Source organism: Leopardus geoffroyi, chromosome B1, assembly GCF_018350155.1.
Source record: "Leopardus geoffroyi isolate Oge1 chromosome B1, O.geoffroyi_Oge1_pat1.0, whole genome shotgun sequence".
NCBI classification, from domain to species: domain Eukaryota; kingdom Metazoa; phylum Chordata; class Mammalia; order Carnivora; family Felidae; genus Leopardus; species Leopardus geoffroyi.
In genome coordinates this window covers 157,867-177,483 of record NC_059327.1, presented here as the reverse complement: position 1 = coordinate 177,483, position 19,617 = coordinate 157,867, and the positions used below count along the sequence as shown (strand labels likewise).

The following is a 19,617-nucleotide window of genomic DNA, read 5'->3' as shown; positions in this document are numbered from 1 at the left end:
GCTCCTGATGCCTAGCACAGAGGCTCTAAAATCCTTGAGATTTCCTGAATGTGAGGAGCGTTTGTTTTGCTAACACAATGACTGAAGATGAGGATTCGTCACCAGAAGGACCAGGCCTGTGACGAGAGGCTTGAGATTTCCAGAAGGGAGAAGACTGGACATTGAAATCTAGCTTCTGGCCAGTGATTTAGTCAGTCATGCCTGCAGCATGAAACTCCAATAAAAACTTTGCACACGAGACTTAGTGGAGCTTTGTGGCTGGTGAGCGCACAGAGGTGCAGGGGTGGGGGGTGAAGAGCGGGCCGGCTCTGGAGGAGGGCGCCGAGGCCCTGCACGGCCTCCCCCACCTCCCCTGTGTGTCTCTTCATTCGGCCGTTGCCCGGCTGACACCTGTAGTCTTCGGTCTGGAGGTTTCCTTAGTTCTGTGAAGTTTCCTTTCAGTTCTGGTACCGGAACGGGTCACGGGAGCCCTGCATTTCTCTCTCTTCCATCCGAAGTGGGGGTGTCCCGGGACGCCTGCAGTCCGGCTGCGGGCAGGTCAGTCCTGCAGGACGGAGACCACTCCTGGTGCTTCACGTCGGGACGGTGTCCCGTGGATTTGGTGGATTTTGGTGTGTGTGTGTTTGCGGGTGTGTGTTCATCCCATTTGTACTTCGTTAAGCTTTCCGGACATACTGGTTTTCGGTTTTCAGTGAAGCCAGGTAACGTTCTGTCGACTCTCCCTTCTCCCGGCGCTTTTGGTTGGGCGTGTGCCGCTGCCTCGTTTTTCTTCTTTCTCGTTGTCCCTGGTTGTTGGCTTCGTAATCGATCTGTGCTGATCCTTCTTTGGGTCGGGGGGGTCTTTAGTCTCCAAATTAAGACCTGCTGAAACCCGCCAGTAAGTTTTTGTTTCATTTGTTGTACTTCGTGGTCTTCATGGTCACGTCTGTGTCTTTACTGATGTTTTCTCGCGGGGCAGCGTTGCCGTCATACCTTTATTTATTCTTTGACGTTGTTTCCCTCAGTCCTGTTAGAACATAGTGATAATGGCTGCTTTGTAGTACTTCTGTTGTTGTTAAATCCAACATCTGGGTGCTCTCACACCCAGCTTTTGTGTAAATTGGGGGGTGTGTGTGTGTGTGTGTGTGAATGGCCACGCATTCTTTTTTTTTTGGTTGCTTCAAAATTATTTTTGGAAAGCGGACTTTTTTAAAACTTTTATCTATGTATCTGTTTTTTTATTACTCAGAGATCTGTATTGATTAAGGGATTTTCTTTATATTGTACCATTTGTTTAAAAAAAAGAGTGGCATTCCGTACAATTAACCTCCACACTCAAAACGTGGTTTCTGAGAGAAATGCCAATTGTCATGTCCCTGAAATTGATTTTAAAAGTTAAGAATCCAGCTTTCTCATTGTAATTGGTATCCCTTCCAAGTGATATCCAACAGCCTGGTTTAACAAAAACCCCACGTAAACGAAATCTAAATAGAAGGGGGGGGAATGAAATATGATCATGATCTTGGGGGTGCACACACAGGTCAGAAAACACATGATGATAAATGACTCCTGGTTGATTGTTCTCACTACTTTTAAGAAGAGAGCATGGAAATAAAACCTTTATTTTCAGTTCTTACCCACCCAGAAATAAGACAAGGTTAGGTCCAGTTTTAGCTCTTGACACAAGGTGAACTAGGAGGCAAATTTACCTCCGTCAGGTGCAAGTAATGGACCAACTTTTTCAAGTTCAGACTGCCTTGAAATCTTGCAGCCTATGGGATATCGCTCTGTTCTAGCCTACGGGGTATCTAGAAAGCCAGCAATGGCTGATGCTGAGCAGAGCTTGTGAATTGTTTTTAATAGGAGGTCAGCCCCTTTGGATAGAAAGTCTTTTTCTTCCAGAGCTGCTCTCCAAGTCCCGCTCCCCCTCACCCCTGCCGCCGGCCGGTTACTGAAGCCGACGAGTGCCGACCACAGGTGCGCGTGGATTCCCACGGAGCAGTAATGTGTCCGGTGCCTGCTGGATGGGAGGGCACCTGTGCCCGGGAGGCCGCGCCGGGCCGCTCTGTGCCACAGACAGGCGTGCGTGCTGTTCGGTGTGAGATCGCCGAAGCCCTCCACGTGCTCTGATTAACACGTTTGTTTCCATCAGGCGTTCAAGACTCCACGCAGTTACGGTTTGTGTAGACTGAACGTTAACTCGTCATTTAGGAAGGTTAATTTTCATTTCCATGAAATACTTTGTTAGGCGGCTGGGTGTGGGAAGTACCAATGCCCTCTTCCCCGCTCCAGATTCTCTTTGCTCTACATAAGTAGTTACCACTGTCAGTGTACCATTTGGTTTTCAAACAGATATTGTGAAGGACATAAGGTAGAAATTTCCAGGGATGGGAAATGATTAAAAATGCCACTTAAGGGGCGCCTGGGTGGCGCAGTCGGTTAAGCGTCCGACTTCAGCCAGGTCACGATCTCACGGTCCGTGAGTTCGAGCCCCGCGTCAGGCTCTGGGCTGATGGCTCAGAGCCTGGAGCCTGTTTCCGATTCTGTGTCTCCCTCTCTCTCTGCCCCTCCCCCGTTCATGCTCTGTCTCTCTCTGTCCTCAAAATAAATAAACGTTGAAAAAAAAAATTAAAAAAAAAAATGCCACTTAAAATCAGTTCTGAGTGAGTTTATTATTATTAACTGTGGGTTGCAGAATGTGCCCAAGCAAAGAACACAAGCTCGCTTGTCCGAGTGACTGTCTCGCCGCCGTCCTCGCTGGCTTTTGGCACATTGATTGGTCTGAAATGTAAATGCTAGCGTGTGAAGACTCGGGTTGACTGAGGGTGTATGCTGGCCACACTCACAGGAATTGACAGGTCGCGTGCGGCTTACCCGCCTCTTCCTGACAGTCTGTGGGTATTAAGTGCAGAGGTTTTACGGTGCTGGACTGAGTGCTGGTCCGGAGTCTCCGCAGTGCCCCCGACTTCCCTTCTCTGAGCATCTTGTAAACTTGATCCTCACACTCACTTGGGAAACCAACTGATTAGGGACACCGCCTTCTGTCACTGTTTCCTGGCCTCAGGACTCTTAATTAGCACGTCACTGCTGCGTCCCAAGGTTAAACGAGACAAAGAAGACTAAAGAGAGAAAGGAACACGTTGTTACCCCAAGTGCAGCGTCTCAGCTTTTCAGAGAAACCTGAGGAGCCCCTGTGGGCGCTGCCCCATCAGCCGAGCCATCCCCTCCTGGCAGGGATCACAACTGGGTCACCACCCGGGGCAGAACAGGAGAGCTATTTAAATGACAGAAGCTCAGCCAGCTCAGCTGGCTCAGCCGGCGCCGAGATCCTTTGTTCTTCCACCCCCATGGATACAGTGAACTTGCAGAGCTGACCTGAGGTGGCGAGGCCGAGACCCAGGTCTCCCAGGCAGCTCCCAGGTCACCATCTCTGGACACCATGTGTCCAGAGACTGGCTTTTCCTTTGTTGTGCCCATTTTTCTACTTGGCTGTTTTTAGTTTTACAAAATTCATGTTGAAGATGAAGGCTGGATTTTTTTTTTATTTTTTTTTTTCAATGTTTATTTATTTTTGGGACAGAGAGAGACAGAGCATGAACGGGGGAGGGGCAGAGAGAGAGGGAGACACAGAATCAGAAACAGGTTCCAGGCTCTGAGCCGTCAGCCCAGAGCCTGACGCGGGGCTCGAACTCACGGACCGCGAGATCGTGACCTGGCTGAAGTCGGACGCTTAACCGACTGCGCCACCCATGCGCCCCTGGATTTTTTAAAGTTTTTATCTTAATTCCGGTGTAGTTAACACACAGTGTAATGTTAGTTCCAGGTGTGCAATACAGTGACCCTGCACGTCCACACCACAGCCGGTGCCCTCACCACAAGTGTATCCTTTGTCCCCAACACCTGCTTCCCTCCCCCGCCCCCCTCCCCTCTGGTGACCACCCGTGTGTTCTCTGGAGTTAAGAGTCTCTTTTTTGGTTTGTCTCTCTCTCTTTCTCCTTTGCTGGTTTGTTTCCCAAATTCCACATGTGAGTGGAATCCTAAGTTGTCTTTCTCTCACTGATTTCTTTCACTTAGGCATCATCGTCTTCAGCTCCATCCACATCGTTGGTAATTCTTTTTCATGGCTGAGTGACATTCTAGTGTGTGTGTGTGCATGTGTGTGTCATCAGGCGATGGACACTTGGGCTGCTTCCATAGTTTCTCTGTTGGAGGTAATGCTGCTGTAAACATCCAGATGCCTGTATCCCTTTGAATTAGCATTTTTGCATTCTTTGGGCAAGAACCTAGTGCAGTTGCTGAATATCAGGTAGTTCTATTTTTCACTTTTTGAGGACCCTCAGTATTGTGGCTTCACCAGGTTGCATTCCTACCAACAGTGCAGGAGGGTTCTTTTCTCTCCACATCCTCGCTAACACTGGTTTCCTGTGTTGCTAATTTATTAGCCATTCTGACAGGTGTGAGGTGATCTCTCATTGTAGTTTTGATTTGCGTTTCCCTGATGATGAGTGATGTCAAGCATCTTTTCCTGTGTCTGTTGGCTGTCTGTACCTCATCTTTGGAAAATTCTCTATTCATGTCTTCTTATATTTTAATTGCTTTTTTGGATATCCAGTTTGGGAAGTTCTATTTATTGATTGATTGATTGAGAGCGAGCGAGTGAGCAAGCTGAGGAGGGACAGAGAGAGAGAGAGGGAGAGAGAAATCCCAAGCAGGCTCTGCACTGTCAGCACAGGGCCTGATGCAGGGCTCACACTCACTCACGGTGAGATGATGACCTGAGCCGACATCAAGACCTAGACACTTAACCGACTGAGCCACCCAGGCGCCCTTGATGAATTTTTTATGTAGGTTGGGTACTAACTCCTTTTTGGCTATATCATTTGCAAAGTTGCCTTTAGTTTTGTTGTTACCTTCGCTGTGCAAAAGCTTTTTATTTTGATATAGTCCCAGTACTTTACTTTTGCTTTTGTTTCCCTTGCCTACAGAGATGTGTCTCGTAAAGTTACCGTGGCCGTTGTCAAAGAGGTAGCTGCCTGTGTTCTTGTCTAGGATTTTGATAGTTTCCTGCCTCCTATTTAGGGCTTTCATTCATTTTGAATTTATTTTTGTGTATGGTGTTAAGAAAGTGGTCCAGTTTCTCATTCTTCTGCACGCCACCCTCCAGTTTTCCTAGCACCATTTGTTGAAGAGACGGTCTTTTTTTCCATCAGAAATTCTTTCCTGCCTTGTCGAAGATGAGTTGGCCATAGAGTTGTGGGTCCATTTCTGGGTATTCGATTCTGTTGTATTGATGTACTTCCTATTTCTGTGCCAGTACCATACTGTTTCTATCACTATAACTTTGTAATATAACTCGAAGTTGAATGGTGATGCCTCCAGCTTTACTTTTCTTTTTCAAGATTTCTTCGGCTATTTGGGGTCTTTTGTGGTTCCATACAAATTTTAGGATTGTTTGTTCTAGCTCTGTGAAGAATGCTGTTGGTATTTTGATAGGGATTGCATTAATTCTGTAGGTTGTTTTGGGTAGTATTGACATTTTAACAATATTTGTCCTTCCTATCCATGAGCATGGGATGTCCTTGCATTTCTTTGTGTCTTCTTCAGTTTCTTTTATCAGCGTTTTATAGTTTCCAGAGTACAGATCTTTTACCTCTTTGGTTAGGTTTATTTCTGGGTATCTTATTATTTTTGGTGCACTTGTAAGTGGAATTATTTTCCTAATTTATGTTTTTGCTGCCTTATTATTGGTACATAGAAATGCAACAGATTTCTTTATGTTGATTTTGTAGGCTGCCACTTTCCTGAATTTATTTTCTCAGTTGTAGCCATTTTTTGGTGGAGTCTTTCAGATCTTCTCCGTAGAGTATCCCGTCATCTGCAAATAGTGAAAGTTTACTTCTTCCTTGTCAATCTGGATGCCTGTTATTTTTCTCTGTTGTCTGAGTGCCAGGTTGGGAGAGGTCACTGGATGTTACTATATATGCCAACCGTTCCTAGTGTTTTTCTTGTTTTTTATTTTTCCAGCTAAAAAAGACCTATAAAGTTACAAGTAAAAGAAGCAGTTCCCAACTCGTTTTCTCTCCACCATGATCTTTGCTCTTCAGAGTTTATCACTTTTAATGCTTTAAGCTATCCCTCAAGATACCGGATTCGCGCTTGCGAGTGCAGTGCTCACTCTGCAGTATGTGGGCTAGGAGTTCCGTAGAGAGTGCACGCTGTGTGTGTGAACGGTCCCCTCCCTGTTCGGCCGATGGAGAGTGGAGCACTTGCAGGACGAGCTCCTCCGCGGCACGAGAGACGCTTTCCACGGCCGGAGAGTGGCTCTTATTTCTTGTTGCGGTTTTTTGCTTTCACGTGTCACCTGTGGCACAAAATTCTAGACGCAGTCATTGTCCCTGAGGACGTCTCCCTCCCGCCTCCACTGCTGCCCAGAGGCGTGCTGAAAACATGGGCTCTTGCCACGCTCCTGGAAGCGGTCTTTCTCAGCAGGTGTAAACGTGCGTGCTGTCCTTTGTCCCCGTGTGTGTGCGCGTGGGCTGGAGAAGAGGTTTTGTTCTGTGCCGGGGGCACTGCCGCGGCTGGCGTTCCCCACCATCGTCTTGTGTTTCCTCGTGAAACTCGCATCTGGACGCAACAGCGTTTACGTTCATTCTGTCCTAAACCTTTCTCTCTTGCACGTGGCTCTTCTCCCATTTGACTTCGTATCTCTTCAGTAACGTCTGGTCTCCTTTTCGCGTTCTCATCTGCATTTTGATTTGCGCTGCCTGCCCACCTGCCCCAACCCCTGCCCTGTCTTCCCTGCTTCCCTGGTGAGCTGTGTTGACCTAAGGACCAGAAGGACAGGCCACGGGGAGGGCTCTACCTGTCTTTCGCTTCCTGGGCCGCCCGAGTGTCGCTGTGTGGGGGGCACCGCGTGCCCTCTTTCCTGCCCCTTCCCACAGGTGGGAGGGGCCGAGAGGGGTCGCTGCGATGGGAGCCTGTGCCAGTCTGCTTATCTGGCAGGAGTTCAGATGTGACGCAAGGTGAATTACTTCCTCTTCTGTGCAGCCAGGATGGGGTCGGGTCATAATCCCCAGAGAGAACTGAGAAAACAGTGACTCAGTTACTTGCTGCCTTTGTGGCTCAGAGGAGGAACACCGACTTACAGGTCTCAGGACGGCAGCTCAAGACACATACGTTTTTGGTGGATTATACGTTCGCTAGTGCTATAGGCTGTGTCTGTGTCCCCCTCGATTTCTTTTGGTGAAACCTAAGCCCCAAGGTGACAGTTCAGAAGGGGGGCTTTGTGAGGAGAGGAGGTCGTGAGGGAGCAGCCTCCGTGACGGGGTTAGGGTCCTTACGGAGGAGACCCCACGGCGCTCCTGGCCCTTCCTCCTCCACACGGGGACCCAGGGAAGACACTGTCTGTGCACCAGGAGGAGGTGGACCCTCGCCCGACCCCAGATCTGCCCGTCCGGCCTCCAGCACTGGGAGGATTAAGCGTCGGGTGAGCCGCTCGTCTGTGGTCTGTTAGAACGGCCCAAACTAAGACACTCAAAGGGTGAACAAGGAGTCTCTTTTTAATTTGCCAGCCAACCAGTTCTTTCCTTGCTGTGCTGTTGGCGTAGAGGACACACGTCTAAAAGACAGGTGTAAACATATAAAAACTTTAATGCCCCATGCAGGGATGGCTCCGTCAGGACATGTGCGTGGACACGTACACGTAACTGTATAAAGACTAGACGTGGCTGCACCTGCACGTACAGGGGCACCACCCGGTAGGGAGTGGGGACTCTTGGCATTCTGCCTTTGTGATTCGTGTGCACATGTTGCTGGCAGTGTCGTGGTCGCGCCCGTGGGCCCTTCTCGCTGGGTGCAGACGCACCCTGCTGTCTCACTGAGCCCTCTGCTGACGGGCATCGGGTTTGGACCCCGTGTGGGACTACAGGGTGTGTTTTCTCGTTCACTGGCCTCGTCCACACAAAGATGCGCTTTCCTCTGAATCCCAGGCTTCCGTCTTCCCTTCCACCCGTGCGAATGGTTCAGAGCTGGTGTGGATGCTCGGGGTCTGTGAAAGAAGAGACGTGCACACCCGTCTAAGGGTCCTGAGTTCCTGCGTGTGTCCCGTCCGTGGGCACGGCCACGGGACTGTGCACCTCAGAGTGAGTGGCCGCGTGCGGCTCCCGCGCCCTGTGGTTACGAGTGCCTTTGACCCGCGGGCCCCCAGGGAGCACCTGTGCAGGACACGGTCGCTTACTGTGCTGGTCTCGGGACCGTGTGTGCCACTCACGCTTCACCCCAGCCTGACCGAGGGCCGTCAGCGGGCGCCCCTGGTGTCTCAGAAGGCCGGCTCTCCAGCAGGGCGGCCCGTGGCCCCTTGTTTCGGGCGGAGGGCCGGCCCATCTCACTCTTACCCACCTCAAGGACCCCGGTTAGCCACACGCCCTCAGTGGAGGGAGGGATGCTTGTCACCATTGCCTTTGCGTCTGCGTGTACCCAAGACGTCTCTGTCACCCGGTCCTCCAGGTGGGACAGTGGGGACAAGCAGGGCTTGGGAACCGGGCTGCCCCTGTCGGCTTCACGCTGGCCCACTGCCTCCCTCTGCCAGGAAGGCCAGGTCTCTGCCTCCCCGGCGCGGCCTCCGAGCTTCTCTCCACGCCAGCGGGAGTCAGACCACGTCCCTCTAAGGTATTTTCAGCGTGCGCTTCCTGTGGGCTGCTGAGTGTCCCGGTCAGAATTGTCCCTGTGGCCCGACAGCTCTACAGAGCCGGGGATATGGATTCACAGTTTGACCTAGAGGCCTGAACAGGGTGGTGAAAGCATTTTCTCCAGGATTCCCAGTGTGTCAGTAACCTCTGGGTGTGTAAACGTAAGATTATCGTGAGTTCTCAAGTTTAGAATGGCCGAGAAAAAGTCTCTGAAAATGACATCATAATTGGAACCCTTGGCCTGGCCGTGGCTCTCCATGTTCCTTGAGACACGGCAGCCCGTGCCCGTTCCCGCGTGGGCGGCTCGTAGCTTGGGAGCGAGGCTGTGGAGCAGGTGTCGTCTCCACGGCTTTCGGGCAGAGTGAGGACACGCTGGCTGATGCTGATGCCAAGGAGAGGCTCTGGGGAGGTTCCCGTGGCCCCGCCGCCAACACACACGCCGTCACCTCCCTTCCCCGGGTGCAGAGTGCGACCCGGGAGCCCCGCGTGCGATCCGCCGTGGCTGGGAACGTGGTTCTCCGGTTCTTCTGCGTCGACACCAGGAGATGCGTTTAGCGTGCGAGCGATTCTGGGCATCAGAGCACTCGTGGGTTCATGACACTGACCTTGAACTCTCACCATATAATTACTGACGACAGTGATCTCCTAATACAATATTGGCATACCTGACCCAACGATTTTTAACTTTCTCCCCTAAAAATCCCCTGTGAACTCAAATACCTTGAAAAAGTACACACATTTAATTGCTTTTATTAAAGTATCGGCATTACGCAGGACATGGACGGAACCAGTGCCCACAGGTTACGTGGCATGTGTGGGACTTAACCAGTGTGTTGTGTCGTATTCTTCTTTGGGGTCCCTGCATTAGTTCCTGTTTTTCAGAGGTATTTTGGTATCATATTCCCTGTGTCCTCTCCAATGAAATGGTGTGGCTCATCCGTCACCATTCGGGGTTTTGGGTTTTTTTTTTTTTAGGTTTATTTATTTTGAGAGGGTGTTTGCACATGCGAGCAGGGGAGGGACAGAGAGACAGAGAGAGAGAAAATCCCAAGCAGGCTCTGCACTGTCAGCACAGACCCTGACTCGGGGCTTCATGCCATGAACTGTGAGATGATGACCTGAGCTGAGATCAAGAGTCAGACACTTAGCCGACTGAGCCCCCCAGACGCCCCCATCACCATTCAGTGTTGGTGTAGCTTTTCCTGTTGTGGTAAAATCTGTGTATTGGTACATTTTGGGCCAAGAGTTGCAGCAGGCCCCTGGGGTCAGTAGCCGCTGCTTTCTCAGTACCGTGAACAGGTGCTTCTGGGGTTGCTCATGATGCCGGGAATTAAGGAGTTTGCCCTTGCTGCCTTGGGGTAACTAAAGCACTTGAGCCTAGCATTTCATTGCCTGAGGAGCAACCGAAGACAATGCAGATGACTATTTGGTTTCCAAGTAATTTGGGGGCATCTTGTTGGAGATAATGAAGTGTGAGACTGAAGTTGGAAGGGGGGCATGGATAAGGGTCTGTATCCTGATCCAAGGAGGTGAAGTTTGCAGGTTCGCTTGTTTCTCATTTTATGGACGTGTCGCTGCAGACAGCACCGCTGAGCACCAGACGTGCAGCACGGCGGCTGGAATTCTGGGCACAGCGACATCGTGTCACCTACATGAGAAGGAAAGATGTTTTCTCTTTTCATAGAACTTTTAGGACGTATCACAGACGCGGCCGTGTCCCCATGTCGTACGTCGCACCTCCGTCCTTCCTTATCTTCTAGCTGGGAGTTTGTGCCACTGGATCCCTTCCTCCAATTCCGCACCCCCTCGCTGTGCCTCCGGTATCCACAAATCTGTTCGCTTTTTTCTTGAGTTTGTTTTTACGAGGCCGTTAACAAGTGAGATGCCAGTATTTGTGTTTCTCTGATTTTTCCGTCGGTACAGTCCCTTCGAGGTCCATCCACGTTGTCACAAACAGCGGGACTTGCTTCTTGTTTTATGGCTGAATGCTATTCCCTTGTGTGTGTGCTACGTTTCCTTCATGCGTCAGTGCAAACTCAGGCTATTTCCTTATCTTGGCTCTTGCGAGTAATGCTCGTGCTGCTCTGAAAACGGGGTGCGGGTGCCCCTTCGGTGTCGGTTTTGCCTCCTTGGAGGGAAATGCTGGAGCACACGGGACTTCCATTTTCAGTCGTTTGAGAAACCTCTGCACAGTTTTCCACAGTGGCTGCACCCAGGCACCTTCCCACCAGTGGTTTCTCCCCATCCTCACCAGCACCTGCAGTTTCTAGTTTTTGAGTCCGGACCTTGTGACAGAAGTGCCTCGTATCTCCCTGGTGAGGGGTGACGTGGGGCACCTTAGTGTATACGTGGCCTTGGAAAAGTTCCTATTCACATCTTTTCCCCACTTGAAAATAGGATTATTGTTTTGTTGTTATTAAGGTAGAGTTCTTTATATATTTTGGATATTACCACCTTGTCAGCTACGTGGTTTGCACATTTTTTCCTTCTTCTGCAGGCTGGGGTGTTTTTGTTTGTTTGTTTGTTTTTTCATTTTGCTGGTCATTTGTTCTGTGCAGACTCTGGTTTGGTCCCAGTTGTGTAGTCTTGCTTTCATTGCTTGTGCCTTCCTTAGGTGTCACACTCCAAAGGCATCACCACGACCCATGTCAAGGGGCTTTGTCCTGTTCTCTTCTAGGACTTCCATGATTTTCCAGTCTCTCTTTCTTTCCTTCAAAAATTTTCTACATGTTTATTTTTGAGAGAGAGACACACACGGCGTGAGCAGGGGAGGGGCACAGAGAGAGGGAGACACAGAATCTGAAGCAGGCTCCAGGCTCTGAGTTGTCAGCACAGAGCCTGACACAGGGCTCAAACCCATGAACCGTGGTCATGAGCTGAGCTGAGGTTGGATGCTCAACCAGCTGGGCCACCCAGGTGCCCCGTATGGTTTTCCAGTCTTAAATTTAAGTCTTTAATGCATTTCTAGCTAATTTTTGTGAGTGCTGCAAGACAGTGGGCCAGTTTTCCCGAAAACTTTTACTGAGGAAACTTGTCTTTTCTCCACTGAATGTTAATGGCTCTCATTAGGTACTAGGTGACTGCGTATAAGGGTTTATTTCTGGGCTGCTGGTTCTGTTCCCTGTGTGTCCTTGCGTCTTTGCCAGCGCCATGGGGTTTTATTATGCCGGCTTCGTAATCCAGGAGCGTGGAGCTTTCCACTCTTTCTTTCTTAGTGGTTTGGCCATCTGGGGTCTTTTGTGGTTCTGTACACATTTTTAGGATTGTTTGTCAAAAAAAAAAATACCATTGGAATCATTCAGGGATCACACTGAGTGTGTAGTCGGCTTTGGGGAGTATGGAGATTTGGGCAGTGTCGCTGGAGTCCGTGAACAGAGGATACGCTCTCTCTCTCTCTGTCCTCTTCACTTTCCTTTCGCCAGTGTCTTGTAGTTTTCAGCGTAGAGCTCTTTCACCGGTTGATTAAATTTACTGTTAAGTAGTTTATTGTTTTTGATGCTGTTGTAAAGGGGAGCATTTTATTTCCTTTTTAGAAAATTCACTGTTAACATCCAGAATTCAGTAACCTTTCTTTATGTTAATTTGCACGCTGCAGATGCACTGAAGTCGTGGATTGGACCTGACAGTGGTTTGCTGGAGTCTGTGGGGTTTTCTGTATATAAAATCATGTATTCTGCAAACAGAGACGGTTTCACATAACCCTTTCCAGTTCTGACGCCCCTTCCTCCTTTTCCTCGTCCGGTTGCCCTGGCTAGGACATCCACTGCTAGGTCGAACAGGGGTGAGCACCTTGTTTCGTTTTTGATCCGAGAGAAGCCTTCAGCCTTTCACCATTGAGTGCGATGTTAGCTGTGGGCTTGTCGTTTATTACCTTTACTCAGTTGTTCTGTTCCTTCCATACCGAATTTGTTGAGCTTTTAATATGAGTGGGTGTTGCATTTTGTTAAATACTTTTTTTTGCCTCTACTGAGGTAAGATTGTTTCCTTTGATTCTTTCATTTATGAAGGACTGTGTTTATCAACTTGCATATTTGAACCATTCTCACATCCCAGGGATAAATCTCACTTGACCACGGCGAGGGATTCTTACAACGTGCTGTGAAGTTGGGTCTGCTAGTATTTTATTGAGAATTTTTGCATCTATATTCATCAGGGGTACTGGCCCATATTTTTTGTTTGTTTGTTTTTTGCTCGAAGTGTCCTTTTCTGGCTTTGCTGTTAGGATAATGCGGGGCCTTCCTTGTAAATGAGTTTGGGAGCGTTCCCTCCTCTTTTAGTTTTTGGAACAGTTTGAGAAGGATTAGTGTTAATTCTTTTAAAGTGTTCGGTAGAGTCACCAGTGAAGCCCACTGGTCCGGGGCTTTCCTTCCTTGGGAGACTTTTGATTACGGATTCAGTCTCCTTCGTAGTAATGGTTTGTGCAGATTTTCTATTTCTTCCTACTTCAGTCTTGGTAGGTTGTAGGTTTCTGAGAATTTATCCATTTTTTCGAGGTCACTTAGTTTGCTGGTGTATGTCGTTCATAGCTTCTTACCATCCTGTGGTCATGAGCTATCAGCTGTCGTGTCTTCCGTCTTTTACATAAAATTTTGTTCGCGTGGCTCCTGTTTTCCTTGGTGAGTCTAGCTAAAGATTTGTCGGTTTTATGTTCTGTATTTCGCTTATTTCTCCTCTAATCTTTACCGTTTCCTTCATTCCGCCAGCTTTGGGCTCAGTTTGTTATTCTTTTTCTAGCACCTTGAGACACAGTGTTAGGTGGCTTACTTGCAGGCTTTCTTGTTTCTGTACGAGCTTCCTCTTAGCACAGCTTTTGCTACATCCCCCGGGTTTCTGTATGTTGTTTTCCATTTTTGTTTGTCTCAAGATTTTTGTTTAAATTTCTCCTTTGATCCGTTGGCTGTTCAGAAGAATGGTTTTTAATTTCCAGGCGTTCCTGAGTTTCTCGCTTCCTCCTTTAATGATGTCTAGTTTTCTACCACTGTGGTCAGAGCTCAGTGTGTGGCACGGGCGTCAGGCCCACAGAGCCGAGTGCCCGGCCGGCCGTGGCTGCACACAGTTCCACCCGCCCCCCCGAGTCACGCGGGCACTCACCGCCGGCTCCTCTGCTTTGCGGGCCTGCTGCCATCTGTCATCTGTCCGTGTAGTTCCATGTGACTTCTGCCTCTTCCGGTGTCACCTGTCCGTAGAGACCCCCATCCTCACTGCCTGAACCCAGGTCTTCAACAGATCTGTGAACTAACAAGGATTTGATGTCCCACAGAGTGAGCCCACGAACTCTGACCTTCCTGGTAAAAGAAGCTTCCGGCTTCTGGGGAGGGTGAGGAACGGCCGGGGCACACGGTAGAAAGACTGAAGAGTTACAAATGGAAATTTATTAACGTGCAGAAGTTGATACAGAGTCGACAGGGAAGCTGAGAACAAAGAGGACCCCGGGGCCGGACAGCACTGCTGCTGGCTCACGTCCCCCCAGCCTGGTGACCGCAGCACGGGAGGACGTAGCCGTCTCCCCAGCTCATCTGCACACTCTGAAAAGGCCTCCTCATCGAGAACAGTTCTCCCACGGGGCGGCCCTGACCAGCTCACACCCACATTTACACTCAGGATTGGGCGGGACCCTCTCGGGGCTGCTGGGCCATCGGGTCACCCAGCAGGTTCGTTCACGAGCCATTTTCTCTGTTCTCAGATCCTGTCGGAAGCCGTGGCCATCATGCAGCCTCCTGGTCCAGTGTCCACAGTCGCTTTATGTTACATAGTTAACATGTCAAAGTATCCGAAAGCTAGGTCTGCCCCCTAGGAGTCCCCCTCTGTGCCCCTCCACTCACAAACGAGAGAAATCCAGGCCCAGCTCGGTGAGTTCATGCACAAGGCACCTGCTCAGGGGACCTGCCTTTTCCTCCATTCCTTATTAACACAGACCTTTGAGTCTGAGGTGCCAGGCATTGACGGAGACACATCTGGACTGGGACAGACTCAGTAAAGTGACCTCCTCTCCAACCCCCCCCCCCCCACCCCAGCCTGGTATGGCTGTCCCAACATAGGACTGTTGGCCAGCCTGTTCCGGAGCGTGGGGGAGTGACCCTGGTGGCCTGGACATGCTGGCGGTGGGTGCCATGTGTGTGACCTCTGTGGTCACCTACAGCCAGGGGGAACTGCCCGTGTGCAGACACGGCGGAGGAAGGCAGGCCATGCTGGTTTCTTTTCTAACTTCAAGCTCCATGGTTACTGTTTGTTTACTACCTCAGATTTTATCTTTTTCTAACCTCTTAACTAGGTTCAGGGAGCAAGTTTCCGAGGCTGGAAGGAAGTGACTTCTCTGTTTAACAAAGACGATGAACAGCACCTGCTTGAAAGATGTAAATCCCCCAAGTCCAAAGGGTGAGTGTCCGTGGGTTCAAGTGCCATGGTCTCCAGGGAGGCAGGTGCCGCGGGTGACGTTACCTCAAAACCGTGGTCCGTCCCTCCGTCTCGCGGGCAGATAGGAGGGTTTCCCTCCCCGGGGAGTAGACAGAAGTGGGTTGTACTAGTTTTGACATTCAGGAGACAAAACGGGTAAAATGTTTTTCTGGGAGAAGGTCACAAGGGTGGCTAGAAGGACCTTTTGAGAGGTTATGGAAAAGTGGAAGAAGGCGTTTTCTCAGTCGAGCTCTTGAACTCAGAATTGTAAGTGGAACGCATTAGCCTTCCAGGGCCTGTAGCCGTGCTGGAGATATTCTAGCTTTAAAAAATCAAGGGAAAAAAGTTAAAAATGCAAAGGACTGGTGAATTGTAGAAGATTTTGGAAAATTGAATATATTTAAACTGACACATTGACGTTTACCGTAACTGAAATTCTAAAAAGCGTATTTAAACACGAAAATACCAAATTCAGCGACAGCTGAGTGGTATTGCCAATGGCCCGTCTGATTGGAGGGGAGTTTCTGCGAGCTGGACCGCAGACCAGGTGCTCAGTTGAGGCCCGAGGACGCCTGGGCGGCACCCTGGCCGTGACCTCCCCGCACGCTCCCGTGGCTGGACTGTGTGCACGGGCCCCTCGGTCCAGTCCGGCTGTGGGCCAGCCCGCAACGCACACATCCTGGTGCTCGCGCCCCCCCCCCCCCCGCCGTGTCCCGTCTTCACGGGGCATGGTTTCCACGAGTTCCCCACTCAGCGCTTCAGCCAAGCCTGCTAAGTGTGAGAAGCCTGCTGAAGACCGATTTGGTAGGAGGAATGTCCATCCCTGTGTTTCTGAATTCGACCCCGCGTTTCTTGTTGCACTCAAAATACTCCGGTGTCTCCCTGGGAGCCAGCTCTCTGCCTGGGTGCCGCCTGGCATGTCTTCTTAAAATACGGCCTTTGGTTTCTCTGACGTGTAGGGACTAAGGTTTCTTTTCTGACTTTCAAGTTTGTGTTCCCCTTCCAAATGATTTAAAGTTTTCACCAAAGAATGTTCTGTGTATGCAGCAGACCCTGCTTGAGGCCCTGAGGGCCGCGGCCACCGACACTTGCCCTCTTGTCTCCCGCAGAGCTAACTTACGGTTGAGGGAAGAGCTGAAGACAGAGAAGAAATCGGGATTTTGGGACAATTTGGGTTTAAAACAGAACATACAGTCGAAGAAGCCAGATGAGATCGAAGGCTGGGAGCCTCCCCGACTTGCTCTGGAGGACGTGAGTGCTGGGCCAGGCGACCCCGCGAGCGGCCGCCCGTCCGGGCCGGGCTGGGAGGAGGGCGCTGGCGGCTGCAGCAAATACACCAGCCTGGCCAGCTCGGGGAACAGCTCGCGCTGGAGCCTCCGGTCGGCCGGGAAGCTGGTTGGCATCCGACGGCAGAGCCGAGGCCACCTGACCGACGACTGGGAGGAGCTGGAGTGACCTGCGGGCACGCCGCCCCCCGGAGGGGCCCGCGCAGCCCCTCTGGTGGCGTGCGGGCTCTCGGTCTGCTGATTCCCGGCGTGTCCGTTTGCGTCGGGGCGTCCGGGCCTTTCGTGTGGACGGCGGGGGCTCTCCTCTGCGTGCCCACATTTGGACCGTCCCCCTCCACGGGCTTGGCGGGGGCCCCCAGAGGGTGTGTGCGCGTCCGAGGCGGCCCCACGACAGCCCCCACAGCTTGGCGTCCGGCCGCGGAGCCGCCTCGCGCGGTCTTCATCATGTCCCCCGCCCCCCGCATGTGGCATCCGTGCGCCTCTGTGACTCTCGAGACCGTAGCGGCTGCGCCGTCCTCCCGTCAGCAGGAGTCTGTCATCCGGGCTCCAGACCAGTCTTCCCGAGGTCACGTTCAGTTGCGTTTAACCTGGTTAACCCAGCAAGTTGAACTTCTTCTCATTTTAGATACCGGGAAAGCAGAGGCTACGTTCGGTCAAGCGTGAAATGCCACCACGTGCACACGTCTTCGTCTTGTGCCCTGGGAGGAGGGGTCTCGTGTGCGTGCTGGGTGGTGGCTGTGGTCTCGACCCACGTGCGCACTGGCTGGTGACCAAGCGTGCCTCTCACTGGTCCTGAACCTCATGGCTTGATCTTCACATTCTCTGATTGCAGGTTGAGGAACTAGAAAGTGTGGATCCGTTAAGCCACTGGACACTCTTGTGTTTGGCAAATCCCGACTTGCTGATGGAGTTTAAACCGTATAAAACACTGCAAGTGCCTCTCTGTGATGTCCAGGTGTTGGGTGTTCGAAGGGAGGCCACACAGGTCTCCACCGCAGGTGGCACTCCAGTCTGTCTTAGGTAACGTGGTTTGAAAGAAAAGGCATAGGGGTTTTTTGGGTTAAAAACCAACCTCCAGTTACACTGTGCATACCTCTCGTGAAAAACACTGTCCTCCTCCGTGCTGCTCGTTTAACCTTCTTGGGGGTCACCGCGCGGGCCTGACGGCAGGACTCCCAAGGGGGGAACAGTGTCCGTCTGTCCTCTATCCATGTAGCTGTCTTTCTCCTGTCTTGTGCTAACTGAACAAGGAGCTTACCTGACCAAGTCTGGAAAGGGGGGCACGTTTTAGTGGTGTTTAGTCCAGTTTGTGTTAGAACCTTGAAATGCCGGGGGTTTCGCGTTGCAGGGAAAGCCTTGTTTCCTCAGGTAAACGGGTCGGTAGCTAGGCCGCCACCCCGCGTCCCCTCCAGCTATGCCCACGGTGGCGGGTTTATGCAAGGATTCTGCAGCGGGAGCCAGAGGCCCGGGGAAATAAACACTGTGTCCGAGGCTCTGCGAAGCTGCCTCGTTTGGGGGGTGGGGGGGGGGGGGTCCCGGCCGGCAGGTGTGAGTCGCACCCTGTGGGCCGCTGCAGAGTCATGTGGGGATGCTAAGTGCCTGTCACTCACCGCTGTGGAAGTCTGTGACGTGGGGTTGGCAACCTACTCCTTCATAATACTGTTTCTCAAGTCTGAAGACAAAGCCAGATGGGAAGTGGAGCGTGCACTGTCAATCATTTTTCCTGTCTGCAAAGATTAACGTAAAAATAAACTCTTCTGTTGCATCTGATTACATGAAAATAAGTATGTTTGTGGTTTTTAATATATTTATTGATGTGCTTTGGGAGAAAAGTATTTTTCCTTGATAAGAATTTACCAAAGCCACTTTGTGTGGTTCACAGGTTAAAGAGAATGTGGTTTTGATGTGGGGTTTTGTTTGCAGCCTGTGAACACGCACCTTCACTGTGTAAAGTGGTCTGTGCTCCTCCTACTGTTGCTGGTTTTTTTAAAGGAAAGTGAGTGGCTTCAAAGAAAGTTAGAATTCATTCTTAATGCTGAGGTTTTTAAAAAAAAAAATCAATTTCCTCTTTCATTATTAGTTTGCATGACTGTTGGCATCTACTCCAAGGTAAATGCTCCGGTGACTTTAACCACTATAAAGCTAATGGCACTTTTCTTGGTACCTTAAACCTCATTTTCAAATGCAAACAGTACGTGTAGACTTTTTCATAAATAAATGCCAATTTCAACCTAAGTTTCCAAGATGTATCTTTTGCATATCTGCCTTTTTCCGCCCTCAGTCTGTCAGGAGCCAGGTCGCAGCACCTGTGCGTGGGGGAGGGGTGTGCGTGCTCTGGGGCTTAAAGATAAAAGCGTAATAAGCAGGCTTTCCCTTCATGTAGCTAAGCATCAGGAACACATCCGCAACAGTTTTACTTAATCACCGAAGTGTTTTTCAGAGAGAGTGGGGTGGGGGGCCAGAGAAAGAGGGAGACACAGAATCTGAAGCAGGTTCCAGTCTGAGCTGTCAGCACAGAGCCTGATATGGGGCTCAAACCCACGAACCGTGAGATCATGCCCCGAGTGGGACACTCAGCTGACTGAGCCACCCAGGTGCCCCAGCACCTTTAGCTTTTAAAAAGATGACCATCCCTTAGACATAAGTCTTTGAGAAGGTGGCCCGTGTCAGAGGAGGCAGGTACGTACCTCAAGAGCTGGGGAAGCAGGCGGGTGGACATCCGTGGGTCTCAGGGAGCAGGCACTTTCGGGGAGGCACGGGGGGTGGGGGGGGCACTGATTTCCTTCCCTATACACGGGTGTCCTGAGTGGCGGTTGCGGCCTCTGGAGTTTCCCTTCCTTGTCTCGGTGCAGAGCCAGTCCGTGTCCCATCACCCTGGTCGTCCACACCCTGCCTCACCCGTGGGGCCACGCCCCGGCTGCCCCCCAAACCTGCCTGCAGTGCGGGGGTCCCCGTGCATCCTGGGAGCTTCCTCTGCCCGCTCCCTGCTCCTGCTTACTCCTGGTCTCCTGGTTTCTCTTCTTGCTCAGCGGCTCTTTCTTTGCCTGTATAGAAGACCAGCAGGGGGCGCGCTATTCAGTAAGCCACGAAGACCAATTGGCTAAGACCGCTTTTCCAATGATGGGATACTTTTCAATAAAGGTTCCCCACCGTCCCCCGGGTGAGGAGCTGAACCCCGGGGTGGGTTCTGTTGCGAAAGCAGTGCAAACCTCCGACGAGGCGGCGTCAGACATTCCCTGAGCGATTCAGTGTGCTCCTAGGGGCCGGGGAGC

General features: G+C 51.0%; 1 protein-coding gene and 1 long non-coding RNA gene across 2 annotated transcripts in view; one reads left to right on the top strand and one right to left on the bottom strand.

The window, feature by feature from the left end:
- The window catches only part of LOC123583994 (testis development related protein), a 39,592-nt gene extending 21,012 nt beyond the window's left edge, over positions 1-18,580 (top strand). Inside the window, exons 3-4 of the mRNA XM_045451262.1 lie at positions 14,938-15,041; positions 16,169-18,580. Of these exons, the coding sequence (XP_045307218.1) occupies positions 14,938-15,041; positions 16,169-16,514 (450 nt within the window). The 3' untranslated portion in view covers positions 16,515-18,580. The remainder of the gene's footprint in view (positions 1-14,937; positions 15,042-16,168) is intronic.
- LOC123584000 lies at positions 560-11,772 on the bottom strand. Its single transcript, XR_006705101.1, has 3 exons — positions 9,268-11,772; positions 8,367-8,376; positions 560-570 (listed from the first exon to the last, which is right to left on the bottom strand). It is a non-coding gene; the product is annotated as an uncharacterized LOC123584000 (long non-coding RNA).
- Positions 18,581-19,617: the final 1,037 nt, after the last annotated feature.